Here is an 11747-nt window from a genome sequence, read left to right as displayed (position 1 = left end):
CGTGTTTTTTCAACTCTTTGTTATAAACCCATTCTACCTCCAGTCTGGAAACAGGCTGACACAGGTTATGCTGAGTTGTAACGATATCCCTAGTCATATAGTCCATCTTGCACTATGCAGTTTCTAGCTTGGCATCTAAACTGCTTTAAGTTTCTGTTTCATTTTTTTGTCCTGATACAGGGGTGGTGTGGTGGTAGAGAGGCTCTTACTTTAATAGCAGCAGTGTCAGCAGGATAAAAATTTCACTCTGAAAATGACACCTTTTAGCCACAGAAGCTACAAATGCTTACATTTAGAGTCCAGAAAAGGAATGTTCTAACAGCCACAGATCAGTGAATAAAGACAGTGGAATTCACCTGTGTATTTACTGCAGAAGCAGAGACTGCAACAATTTCAGGAGTTAAACTTAGAAATATAATTTGTAATGCTGTTTAAATTTAAAATCCAGGATGTGCAGGAAGAACCACTGATACAGTTTAAAATGTTGCAACCCACAGGAAGCTAGTGAAATGAAACTGGTGACTATTTAGCTCAAACCCAAGTCCTGCACTTCACTGCACTGGAAGGGCAGGAATCAAGGGACAACCTCCAGTAGAGGAAGGGTAGTTCGATGGCCCTGTTCTGGCATCAAACATCTGCCCACCTGTTTCTAGCCCAGTAGTCAAAGCTTTCCTGGTGTCATCAAGGAAGTAGTGAGGATGAGATAAATCTCTTTTAGCCAGATCTAAAGTGCTTTAAAGGGAAGCTCTAGATTAGGGGTCTAACACTCAATTTTTAAAGGTAAATTCAGAGGTCCAGGTTGAGAAAATGTTCTTGAACTCTTAAGTCAGTAAAGCACATACTTTACTGAAAATGGCAGAGAATGGACTCAATATTTGTGCCTAGTGAGATATGCAGATGAAAAGTTACTCAAGGCATAAACTTGGTAAATGGTAGAACTACACTGCTGGGGGGTTGATGATCTTTATGGTCCCTTTCAGCTGTAATCACTGTATGATTAGCACAATTTGGTGCTTTCTTTTCTTTCTTGTGGTGCGAGTTGTTGTCTGAGCCATATCAGGTGATAAAGAAGTTTATCTATGTTAATTGGTACACAAGCTTCTGCAAGACTGAGACATAAAAATCATTATGTGATTCTTCACCAGTAAGCATGGGCAATCCTCCCTTTTCTCCCCCAGTTCAAGGAAGATGTGAAGAAGGCAAATGCCAACATTTGGGGAAGGAAGAAATCAAGTCTTTACTGTTCAGAATTTAGGAAAATGTTGTAAAAACCAAGTTTTAATTCATTGCAAGACAGTCTTGGCTCATGTATAAAAAGCATATGTATGGACTTGAATTCAGCAATTGCTAAACAGATCAGTTTATTGCAGAGTTGATAAAACGCACTGCCAGATACAATTTTCAATGTGTAATGTTAGATACTTAACCTAGCTTGGTTGCATGAGTAAATCCTCTGACATCAGTGAGATTACTCAGAAGCACAAGTAGATACCCAAGCAGACTATAAAAACTTCCCTTTAGAAGGGAGCTGAATAGCTACTTTTAGACTTTCCATATAATGCGTGTTTCAAATGCTCCCCCTCAGATGTCTAATGAACACATTTATATAAAATGAACAGCATATAAAGGTATTCTTAACAGGAAGAGAAACACAACCTGACTGCAAAAGTAGTTACTCATTCTGTTGACCAGAAGCGCTTCCCCTGCAAACTGTTCCCAGTTTTGACATCAGAAAATGCTACATCTTAATGCCTCATTGCTAATTCAAAGGAGAAAATAGCTTGATAAGAGTTAAAAATCATGTTTTAATTGAAATTTTTACATTCTAAATTGTTTTGCAATATCAATGTAAAATAGTGCATACAAAGTGCCAAAGAATGAATATTTCTTATTACAAAGTCACGCAAACCCCGAACCTGAACATCTTTGAAGTATTACAGTACACAATTTGAGGTAACTGCCCACCTGGTGTGTTGCAATGGTACACAGAATTGTACTCAGGTGATTTAAGTTATCTTGCTGTGATATTAGCACAACATGGTAGCAATACAGTTCATTGTTAACCACAGTAGCAAACAGCAATAAATGAAATTGGATTTTTACTAGGAGAGTCACTAGTTTTATAGCTCCTTTACAACAACTGAATGAAAATTCAGACAGACTTGACAGACCAACTCAATGCAAACAAAACAATGGAAAAGTACATCAATCCAAACTTTGGGAAAAGGAGCTAAATGACTTACCTTAAAATCTGTTGAAGAAAAAATAATGCCCATACTCTTAGTATGCTCATTACAGAAGAATCCCTTTGTTAACAAGACACAGGCACTATTTTGTTTCACGGGTTCATGAAGAAAGGATTTGTTTGCGCTGTGCTTTTTAAATACCAAATGCTATTTCCAGAGCCATACTGTTCCTATGAAGGGGCTTCATTAACAAATGAGCAAGTGATATCTCCATTAGAAAGATGTGGGGAAAAACAAGGTTTGCCATATGGGGGAAAAGGAGAAAAATCAGTGAGGAAGTACATGCTTAAGCTTTCTGGGTATCATAGCAAAAAAGGCGAAGCTTAAATTGGCTTTAAGTATATTATATTTACAATTCTAAACATGTGTTCATACATCTCACAGGTATTCAACAATGACATTTTTAAGTTTTACTGTAATTGCAGAATCTCTCCTAGAAGCCAGAAAGGTGAATCATTTTAAAGTTTTTGGTGCAGTATGATGAGGTTAGTAAGTTTATTATATCTGCATTTTAATTCCTTGCTGATTCTTCACCAAATTACTGTAGCCTTTAGCAGTATGATGTGCTTATAATTGTTGGATCATATCCTGAAGTTCATGGGAGCAGCAGCTTAAACAGATGGAATTGTGGAAGGCCTGTAGTGATTAAACAATGATTCAAGATTATTTCCTCATTTCTCTTTCTGGAACATTTACCTTCATTGATGTCATACCCAGTTCCAGGAGTTAACAGTTATTACCAGAGAAGGTGGCTTTGATCCCCGGGTCAACTGTAAAACTACACTGGAAAAATGCATCTTTGCGATGTGCAAGGACAGCTAATACTGGCTACTGTATAAGCAGTCCCATCTCTAACATTCTCTCTTCTGATATTAACCCTTTTCTTTTCCTTTCCCCCTTCCAAATTGAGTTTTTTCTCATGTCTAACTGGGAACATGTCATAGCTTTAGTCTCTTTCATAAAATTTTATCTGTTTCTCCAACATCACCAAACATTGCAAGAAGTAAACTGCACTGAATTACAAAGGGAATAGTAACAGAAAAGGTGACTGGGTTAAGCACCCAGTTAACTTTCTTATGAGCTTCACAGTGCCTGACAAAAAAAGTAAAGAAAACTTGATACTTCACTTTTTCCACAATGTCATTAACTGATTTATAAATTTTAAAGACTGGAACTTGCCAAGTCATCTCAGTTTTGCTGGTACTCATGACAGATAATGATACTGATAGCTGCCATTTAAGGCACAGTTTTATTTCTGGGATGAAGATTTAACCATTCTTGACACTGAGCAGCCCTTCGGAATGTAATACTAAAGTAGTACAGTCAACTGAGGGAAGACACAAGTGATAAACTTTAGATTTGAATTAAGGGAAGACACAAGTGACAAAGTGCAAGAGACTCAGCTAGGACATTTCAGCATGTTAACTCCCTTCCAGTCTGAAGTTGTTCCTGAAGGCAGTATTAACCCAAGACATTTTATGCTCAAACAGGTAAATAAATATATATGACTATTCTACCTCAGCAAAAGACAAGTTAATCACTCCAATGTGATTCCCTGTGCTTTTCTACCTAACCATGCTTCACAACTACAAAAATGTTTTCTGTGAACTATGCAAGATGCGTAAAACAAAATTTGTTTCGAAAACTGAACTAATGTTTTAGTTAACTAAGTTTTCACCCTCTACCTGCTACTTAAAAGCCAAGATCAACAAATAATGGTTCCTTCAACAGAAATGTTGATATCTACTGCAGGCTTAACGGAGCATATTAAGAGCATGCCTGCAGCTGGAACTATTTCTTATTTATTCTATATTACAATATTCCTAATGGATGGATTTTCCACACATAGACGAACTCTATAAAAAAACCCTCGTTTTTCAGTTTAGTATAAAAATATAGCATGCATGCACACAAAACAAGAGCTCTCCAGGCAAACATGCCTGCCATAGGTAAAAATAAAAGATAGTTAAAAAAAAAAATTGAAAAATCTTGTACACGTTAAAAAAAAAAAAAGATGCTATGCATGTACTAAAGTCAGCTGTATAACACACTGCCATTCCTTTTATCCTATTCTAACAGGTGGATCCAGAAAGTACATTTGTTTTTATCTTGATATTTTACGTGCTTCTTAAATAGCCACTCAACAGACCTGTTAATATAATCCAGAAATGTCTACTCAAATAAGATTTAAGTACAAAAGCAAATTATTACAGAATTATGTTTATGACTCAACAAATTGAACTTTCCAGAGACAACACATTTGTTTCCTGAGATGGCTAAAAGTCATGTTTCAACTTCATGTTACACTATAATTAACAAAAAATACTATGCAGAAAAACAGAGGTAAACTTCAGCATACAAGCACATTTACAGAAATCACCTAATTTCACTAGTACTATTTGTGTTCATGTGTACACCTTAACAAAAGTCCTAAAATAATCTTTATACATTACAAAACAAGGATTTACAAAATTTCCATTTTATTTCCAAGCTATTCATTCTAAAAATGTTGAAACATAAAAAAATACCATTTCCTAAAGGAGTTTACAATAAAAGGCTAACAATCTGGCATGGAAGAGAGGTAAATATATGGAAACCTGTTTTAACAGTCACAAATCGGTCGCTGGTGATTAAAGAACACTTTGTTCTTCAAAGATGGTAGGCACTTCCACATAACCAGAAATGTAAGTTTTCCTACCACTCCTTTTCCCTCGCATACATAAAAATATCCAATGCAATAAAAACCAAAAGTAGGATAAAAGGGCAGACGTGGGATCAAATAAAACCATTAAGGTCTTGATTATTGTTCATCTTGGGTAAGTGTAAAGATTATGTCCCAAAGTTTTCCTGACAAGATGGAGTTATTTGGCCTTTAATAGTGTTAGCTGAAATACCTCCCTTTTTTACCAGTATATGTTGTTTGCTCACTGCTGTATTGTTGGTTTATGTCTTTAACAGAAACTGGCTCTAGGCCAGCCCATGGGTCCTCAAGCATTGAAGGTCTGTAATAGTTTTCCACATCATTAGACACTCTTTTCTCTCTGCCATGCGCTGTACCAAATGGAGTAGATGTCCTGGGTGATCCCTTTGGAAGAAAACCATCAGGTAAAGAAACATTTAATAGACTAATTCAAACTAAAAGAAAAAAAGTTTCCTTCTAATGTAGCAGAGCTTTGAAGCTGATTATTACCAATAATTACTACTCCTCATTTGCATCTTCCTCAGACAATAATAACTTTATTATGCTTTTAATTGAGTGATGTTTTACCAGGATAAGAAAAAAAACCCAAGTCTTTTCCAAAATACTTGTTTGTCACTCTGGCACATAACTACATAGAAGCTCCTCATGCTATTTTTCAGAAGCTGCTTATGTCAATGATATAACTGAAAAGCTGAACAACAAAACAGGGAACTAGAAGCTGAGGAAGAGTCGATAATGTCTACAAGAGTAGAAGTCAGATATCATGTACTTATAGATTTAAGAAAGTATTGTATAATGCAAATAGCTACAAATGACACAAAGAATGTACTGGGAAAACCACCCTGTTATAACCAAACTAGTGTCAGTTGGCGATCTGAGAACAGATGACTTCATTTGATATACAATCTGGATGGTAATCAGTGACTAAACAAATGCTGCATTAAAGAAAAATGTTTTGCAGAGAGCTTCATCCATTGTTCTTTTCCGCCTTTCTTTTTAGGGAAGATGCACCTCCTCAAAACGTGAGGTTTTGTCTAAAGCTGCATTGGTTTAAGCTCCTTTGTTTTAAGCAATACTGAACAACACAGATGCACAACGGTCTTCAAACATGCCTGTTGAATTCTCTATGACTAGAGAACCCCTTGAGGCTGATTATCAGCCTTAGACTTTGTAAAGGAGGGTAAAGGCACTAATTAAGGGACCTACACAATCCAAGTAAATAGATCCTACGAAACAGTTTCTGGGCAAAACTGAGAAGTGGTGCAATAGATGAAGGCCCTATGCTTCCACAGATTCCACTGAAACTGTTTGAAGCGATTTCTAAAAGTGCGCTGTGGCAGGAGCCTGCTTTTGCGGGCCCAGGAAGTACTTTAACTCCTAAAGCTTGGTAATCATGGATACACAACCAAATGCAGAATCAGCCATGTCTTATTTACAAGGCACTTGTTTCTAATGTTTCATGGTAACAGAATTAGGTTATGTAGCTCAGATGATGATCTCATAACAGGAAAATTACTAGAAGGTAGAGAATTACTTTACTGGATCAAAACTATGAGGGTCACGTCACAGAATCATCACAGAATACATCTAAAAACTTTCCTAGTAAGGGACATGGAATTTCCTAAAGCAAATCAACATGCACTAGCAAAAGACTCATGTTACGCATTCATAGCTAGTAGTAAAGCAGTAGTACACAGTGCATTCTATCTTCAAAAAAAACCACAAAAACCCCCAACTCTAAATCACCATGTGTAATGGAGACCCTGTAACTCTGACACTGTAAAACAGTTTTAAGTGTGGAGTGTATTTAATGTTATGCCTAACCTGCAGAACTCAAAAGGAAGCTGAACTGACATAGTGATTTGCAGCATCCGGTACCAGAACAAAATAATTGAATGGTAAGGCTCTTTTGGATGGATTTCTTTTATTGTAATAAATTTCACTGTAATATAATGCAGGCCATCAGCAACACTGACATTTTAGCATGATTGTAATCTAGGAAATTTATTAGTATGTAATACAAGATAGACACAAGACTGACAGCCTTCAGTGATTTAAACATGTTAAAATCTAAGTCTTTAAAAAAAAAAAATATTTGGAAGACTAGTCATTACATGCATTTTTAGAAAAAAAATCAAAATGTGGTTATTCATTTTATAGGCCTGTGGAAAGAGGAAAATATCCCTTTCTGTGCAAGTGAAACCATTCTGTGCAAGAGAAAGTGTTTGGTTGCAAAGATAACCTCAAAAAACCTTTGTATTTTACCAGTGCCAACAGCTTTTTCTCACTGAACTTTCCTCAAAGAAACAGTAAATCTATTCTCAATACTTCCTGCTCAGATAACAAAACTCTCTCTACAGCAGAAAACCTCCCATCTTTCGTGCTATGTTACTGAATGGGTTGAAAATGGGGACAGTCATCAGCTTTCTTCACTTGATGTAATTTTAGCTGCTAGCAGATGCACAGAAAAACAAAAATCATGACTGTACCATTTTAAAAAGATCTTTCATTTTACTTTCTGTTAAAGTTTTCAACCCCTCACCACCACTTAGCCACTGCTACTAGCTGGTTCACTGTCTCCTGTTGGATGAAAAGAAACACTACTGGCAAGTGAATTCTAAGAGGAGATATGGAAGAAATACAACAGACTTTCATCTCAAAGGTGGCAGTAGCATCATAAATATTGAAAGCACTGCAGTTCTCTTATCAGCATCTACAGAAGAGAGGGGAACTATCCACATACCTCAGAAGAAATATGCTTAGAAAATGCAAGAGAATCCCTCTACCTGAACCTATTCATGGCCTCAAAGACTGAGATGCTTAGTTGCCCACACTGAAAAAAATGAAGACTCGCAGTTTATGAGACTTCCTCCCTCTCTGATTGCCTCCTATTGCCCTCCCGGGCAAAACAACTCATGTATATACACATAAAAGTACATGCATACACATTACTTTAGTCCTAGGCAAAGCTATGTAGAGAAAGACATACAATGTCCTTCTAGGCTTTGAAAGCATCACCATCAGGTCAACACTTCTGAACTACTCACGAGAATGAAAGGGGAGAAATGAAAACATGACAATCTAAGACCAGATTCAAACTTGTACCTTCTTTATGACAGGTTTCTCACTTAACACCAGAACAGAGACTATAAGACTGTTCCTGCTCACTGGTTCTGACATGAAGCAGTTGTGAATAAAACCAGAGGTGTATTCTGCTCAGCTAATTTAAGACAGGCTTTGAAACTGAATAAGAACTACTTATTCATACTTTTCCAAAGAATGAGCTTCTGAAGGGAAAATAGACATTGGTGACATGCAGAAACCTCACATCCTTTGCATTTGAAACAGGTAGAGAGGTATCCTGGGTTCAGGAAGCCACCTGTAGGCTTCCACACTGGGAGAGCTTTTGCTGTTGTGTTGAAAATGTATAGTATAAAGTTCATAATGATTCCTTTCCACCAACTATAAGATTCCTGTAAGATAGTCATCTGCATCATAAAAAAGTAACCAAGACTTTTCTTTTTGATGAAAACGTGATTATGCAGTGCAGGCAAATTAAGATTTTACTAGTATCTATTAAGGATTTGAGTTCATTATTACACTTTAATCCATGTCAGTAAGAGAACCTAAAAATTTCATCATCGTACTGCGTGTGTCATTTGTTACGCTTTTAAGACTTCTCAGTATTGCACAAAGCCAGCTATGTGCATAAAGTTGGTATCATCTCAGAAACTGTCATCCCTATCTGCATTGCCAGTCCCATGCCCCAACTAAGCCACCTGAAAGAAGTGTAACTTGCAAAACCTGTTGTTGACAGCTCTCAGGAAAACTACTCCTTATGAATGAAAGCTTTCAGTGAAATGCCAAGACTTTAAAATGACACTGTTACCGAAACAGATGTTCTCAATTCTGCTTAAAGTAGCCTCAGCTCAATTCTCTTTAACAGAGCATTCTTTTTCTCTACTCATGTCTCAGAAAGTTGTGTGTGGACAGGGCAGTTTCCAAGATGTAAGAAAGACAATATAAGCAAAGCACAAGCACACAGCACTTCACCTCTGTGTTAAACTGACCAAAGGCAGGTGCATACCAAGGGAAGGAATTGTTTGATGTAGTTTTGGGTGGTACTTCATTTCCTTTCTACCTTTACATCCAGAACATGAAAAAGAAGAAAGCTACACTCTTGAGTCCTGTGTCTTCACAGCAGGCCTCAGCCAAACCTGGGGCCCTCTTCCCTCTCCTTATCACACAGCTGTCTGACCTGGGGTCTCTCTCCATCCTCTCTAATGGAGAAAAGACAGCGGCCTCCTTGTGCGGGGCAAGGCTTCCTCTCTCCTGAAAACCGTGGTGGAGGGGATGGCCACTGCGCCTCATCACAAGCCCTCGGCCTGCTCTCCTCTGCCGGCTGAGGACCCGGCTCCGCACCAGCACCTCCCTCCCTTCCCGCCGCCCCGCGGTACAGAGGCGCAGGCCTGTGTCCCTCACCGCCCTGCCCCATACCTGGTAGGGCCGCTGGAAGCCCCCGGGCGAGCGCTTGTGCTGCTGCGGGTGCAGGGTAGTTCCAGCCGGGGATTTGCTGCCGTAGGTAGCCGGGTACCGGGGACTGATGCTGTGCGGCCGGCGCGGGGTATGCCCCCCGTGCGAGGGACTCCCGAACCGCCCGCCGCCGCCGCCGCCATGGAAGCCGTGTCCTCGGGGCGAGTGGCCGCTGCCGTAAGGCCCAGGCCACGGCATGTAGGGCGGCGAGTGGTGGGGGCTCCCGTAGCCCCGCGGCGAGGGCGGCATAGGGCCTCCGCCGGACGGAGGGCTGCGGAAGCCGTGGCCCGCGTACGGAGGCGTCGGGGGGCGGAAACTCTGCCTGTACATGACCCTGGCGGCGCGGCGATGGCGGAGCGGAATTAACCTGCGCAGCGGCGGCGCCTCAGCGGGGCGGTGTCGCTGCTCGCGGTTTTTCTCTTCCCCCCTTTCCCCGCCAGGCGGCTGATAAGTTCCGACCTCAAAACGTTCCGCGCTGCGGAAGGCCAGGCCTGGGACACCCGGCGAGCACGGCCCGGGACGGGAAAGGAGCGGAAGAAGGGGAAGGAGCCGGGGCCGGCTCGGTTCCTGCCGGGAGCGGGTTTGCCGCGGGCCTGCCCTGGGGCCGGCGGCCGCGTTCCCTCCCGGTGCCTGAGAGCAGGTCCCGTGCGTCCTGCTTAGTGCCGGGAGGGCGGAGGGCCGGCTCAGCAGCGATTTGTAACGCATTTCCGAGCTGGAGAGGAATAACCTGAAGTAAAAGATCCTTAGCAGAGAAGCATGGCAGCTGTGTCTGTTAGCTGACGTTATAAAGCATAAGTGATAAACCACCGTGTTTGTGAAGGTGCATAGTTGTAAAGTGAACGCCCGCGGTACTACAGCTGGTAAAAATCAACCAAATCAGCCCCAAAGAAGCAAAGCAAGTATTTGCTTCCCGTTTCATGGCACCTCAGATGTGCTTATCTGAACTCCTTTCTTACGTAGTCTTTTAATAATGAGCCTCCATATACTTAAATTATAACTGTCCCACTGGAAAATGTGTGCAATGAGATATTTAAAATAGTACTTTATTAGAAAGTTTGCCCCTTTTTAACTCAGTTTGAACCATCAGCAATTCTTTAGAAGAGCTGGTAGCTCAGCCTGAGAGCTACGCATACAAATTTGTATGAAAGTGCTCTCTGGGAGGAGAGCTCATATTTAGCAACATAAGCTCAGTTTAGTGATGTTCTTTATGAGCATTTCTGCTCTGTTCTTAGCGATGTTAATGCAAATCCTCAACAGCTCAGTAAAAAAATAATGCAGATTTTTCTTTTAAATTTCCATCAGTGCAACAAAGCTCTAACTTGGTTTTAGGACATTGCAAGGCATGGAGATTAAAAAGGGCTTTCAGAAGAGCAACAAACAAAAGCTAGCCAATAAAATAAGCAGACTGTTTCTTTTTACAACAGTCTTGCTTTTCTTTGTCTTTAAACAGCTGTTGTTCGGGTGTTTGGAGTGTTTCGGTTGGTTGCTTTGGTTTTTTCCCCCAATGGCGATAACTACCTTGACATGCTCAGTGAACCCAGCTCCCCACCACATTTTCCAGTGTGCCTGTGAAAAATGGGGCTTCACAGTTCTAAAATGGAGGTGTTGTGGGTTAAGCCCAGCTAGTAACTCAGAACCCCTCAGCCGCTTGCTCATTCCTCCGCTTCTTCCTCCCCCTGCTCCCAGAGGGATGGGGAGGAGAATCGAAAGAATGTAACTCCCACGGGTTGAGATAAGAACAATCCAGTAACTAAGGTATAATACAAATCACTACTGCTACCACCAATATTAATAATGATAAGGGAAATAACAAGGGAAGAGAATACAGTTGCTCACCATCTGCCGACCGATATGCAGTCCGACACGAGCAGCGATGTGGGCCTTCCGGGTAACTGCCCACAGTTTATATACTCGGCATGACGTGCTGTGGTATGGAATACCTCTTTGGCTAGTTCGGGTCAGGTGTCCTGTCTCTGCTTCCTCCCAGCCTCCCCTCCTCCCTGGCAGAGCATGAGACTCAGAAAGTCCTTGATCGGAGTAAACATCACTGAGCAGCAACTAAAAACATTGGTGTTATCATTGCTGTTCCCAGGCTAAAGTTGAAAACATAGCACTGCACCAGCTACTAAGGAGAAAAATGACTGCTACAGCTGAACCCAGGACAGGAGGCTAAAGCTCGTTACGTATTTTCTTTTGCTTATCCTTTACTGTGTTACCTTCTCTAGAAAACCAATTTTCTATCTACTGTTATTATGATGCACACAAGG

General features: G+C 40.6%; 1 protein-coding gene across 1 annotated transcript; it reads right to left on the bottom strand.

The window, feature by feature from the left end:
• Positions 1-1344: 1344 nt before the first annotated feature.
• Positions 1345-11349, bottom strand: MPLKIP (M-phase specific PLK1 interacting protein). Its single transcript, XM_065665729.1, has 3 exons — positions 11317-11349; positions 9445-10207; positions 1345-5331 (listed from the first exon to the last, which is right to left on the bottom strand). The coding sequence occupies exons 2-3, from the start codon at positions 10183-10185 to the stop codon at positions 5128-5130; spliced, it is 945 nt and encodes a 314-aa protein (XP_065521801.1). The 5' UTR covers positions 10186-10207; positions 11317-11349; the 3' UTR covers positions 1345-5127.
• Positions 11350-11747: the final 398 nt, after the last annotated feature.

The sequence above is a fragment of the Lathamus discolor genome, chromosome 2 (genome assembly GCF_037157495.1).
Source record: "Lathamus discolor isolate bLatDis1 chromosome 2, bLatDis1.hap1, whole genome shotgun sequence".
NCBI lineage: Eukaryota > Metazoa > Chordata > Aves > Psittaciformes > Psittacidae > Lathamus > Lathamus discolor.
The sequence above is the reverse complement of the archived record's forward strand: the minus strand, read 5'-3'. Positions and strand labels throughout refer to the sequence as shown.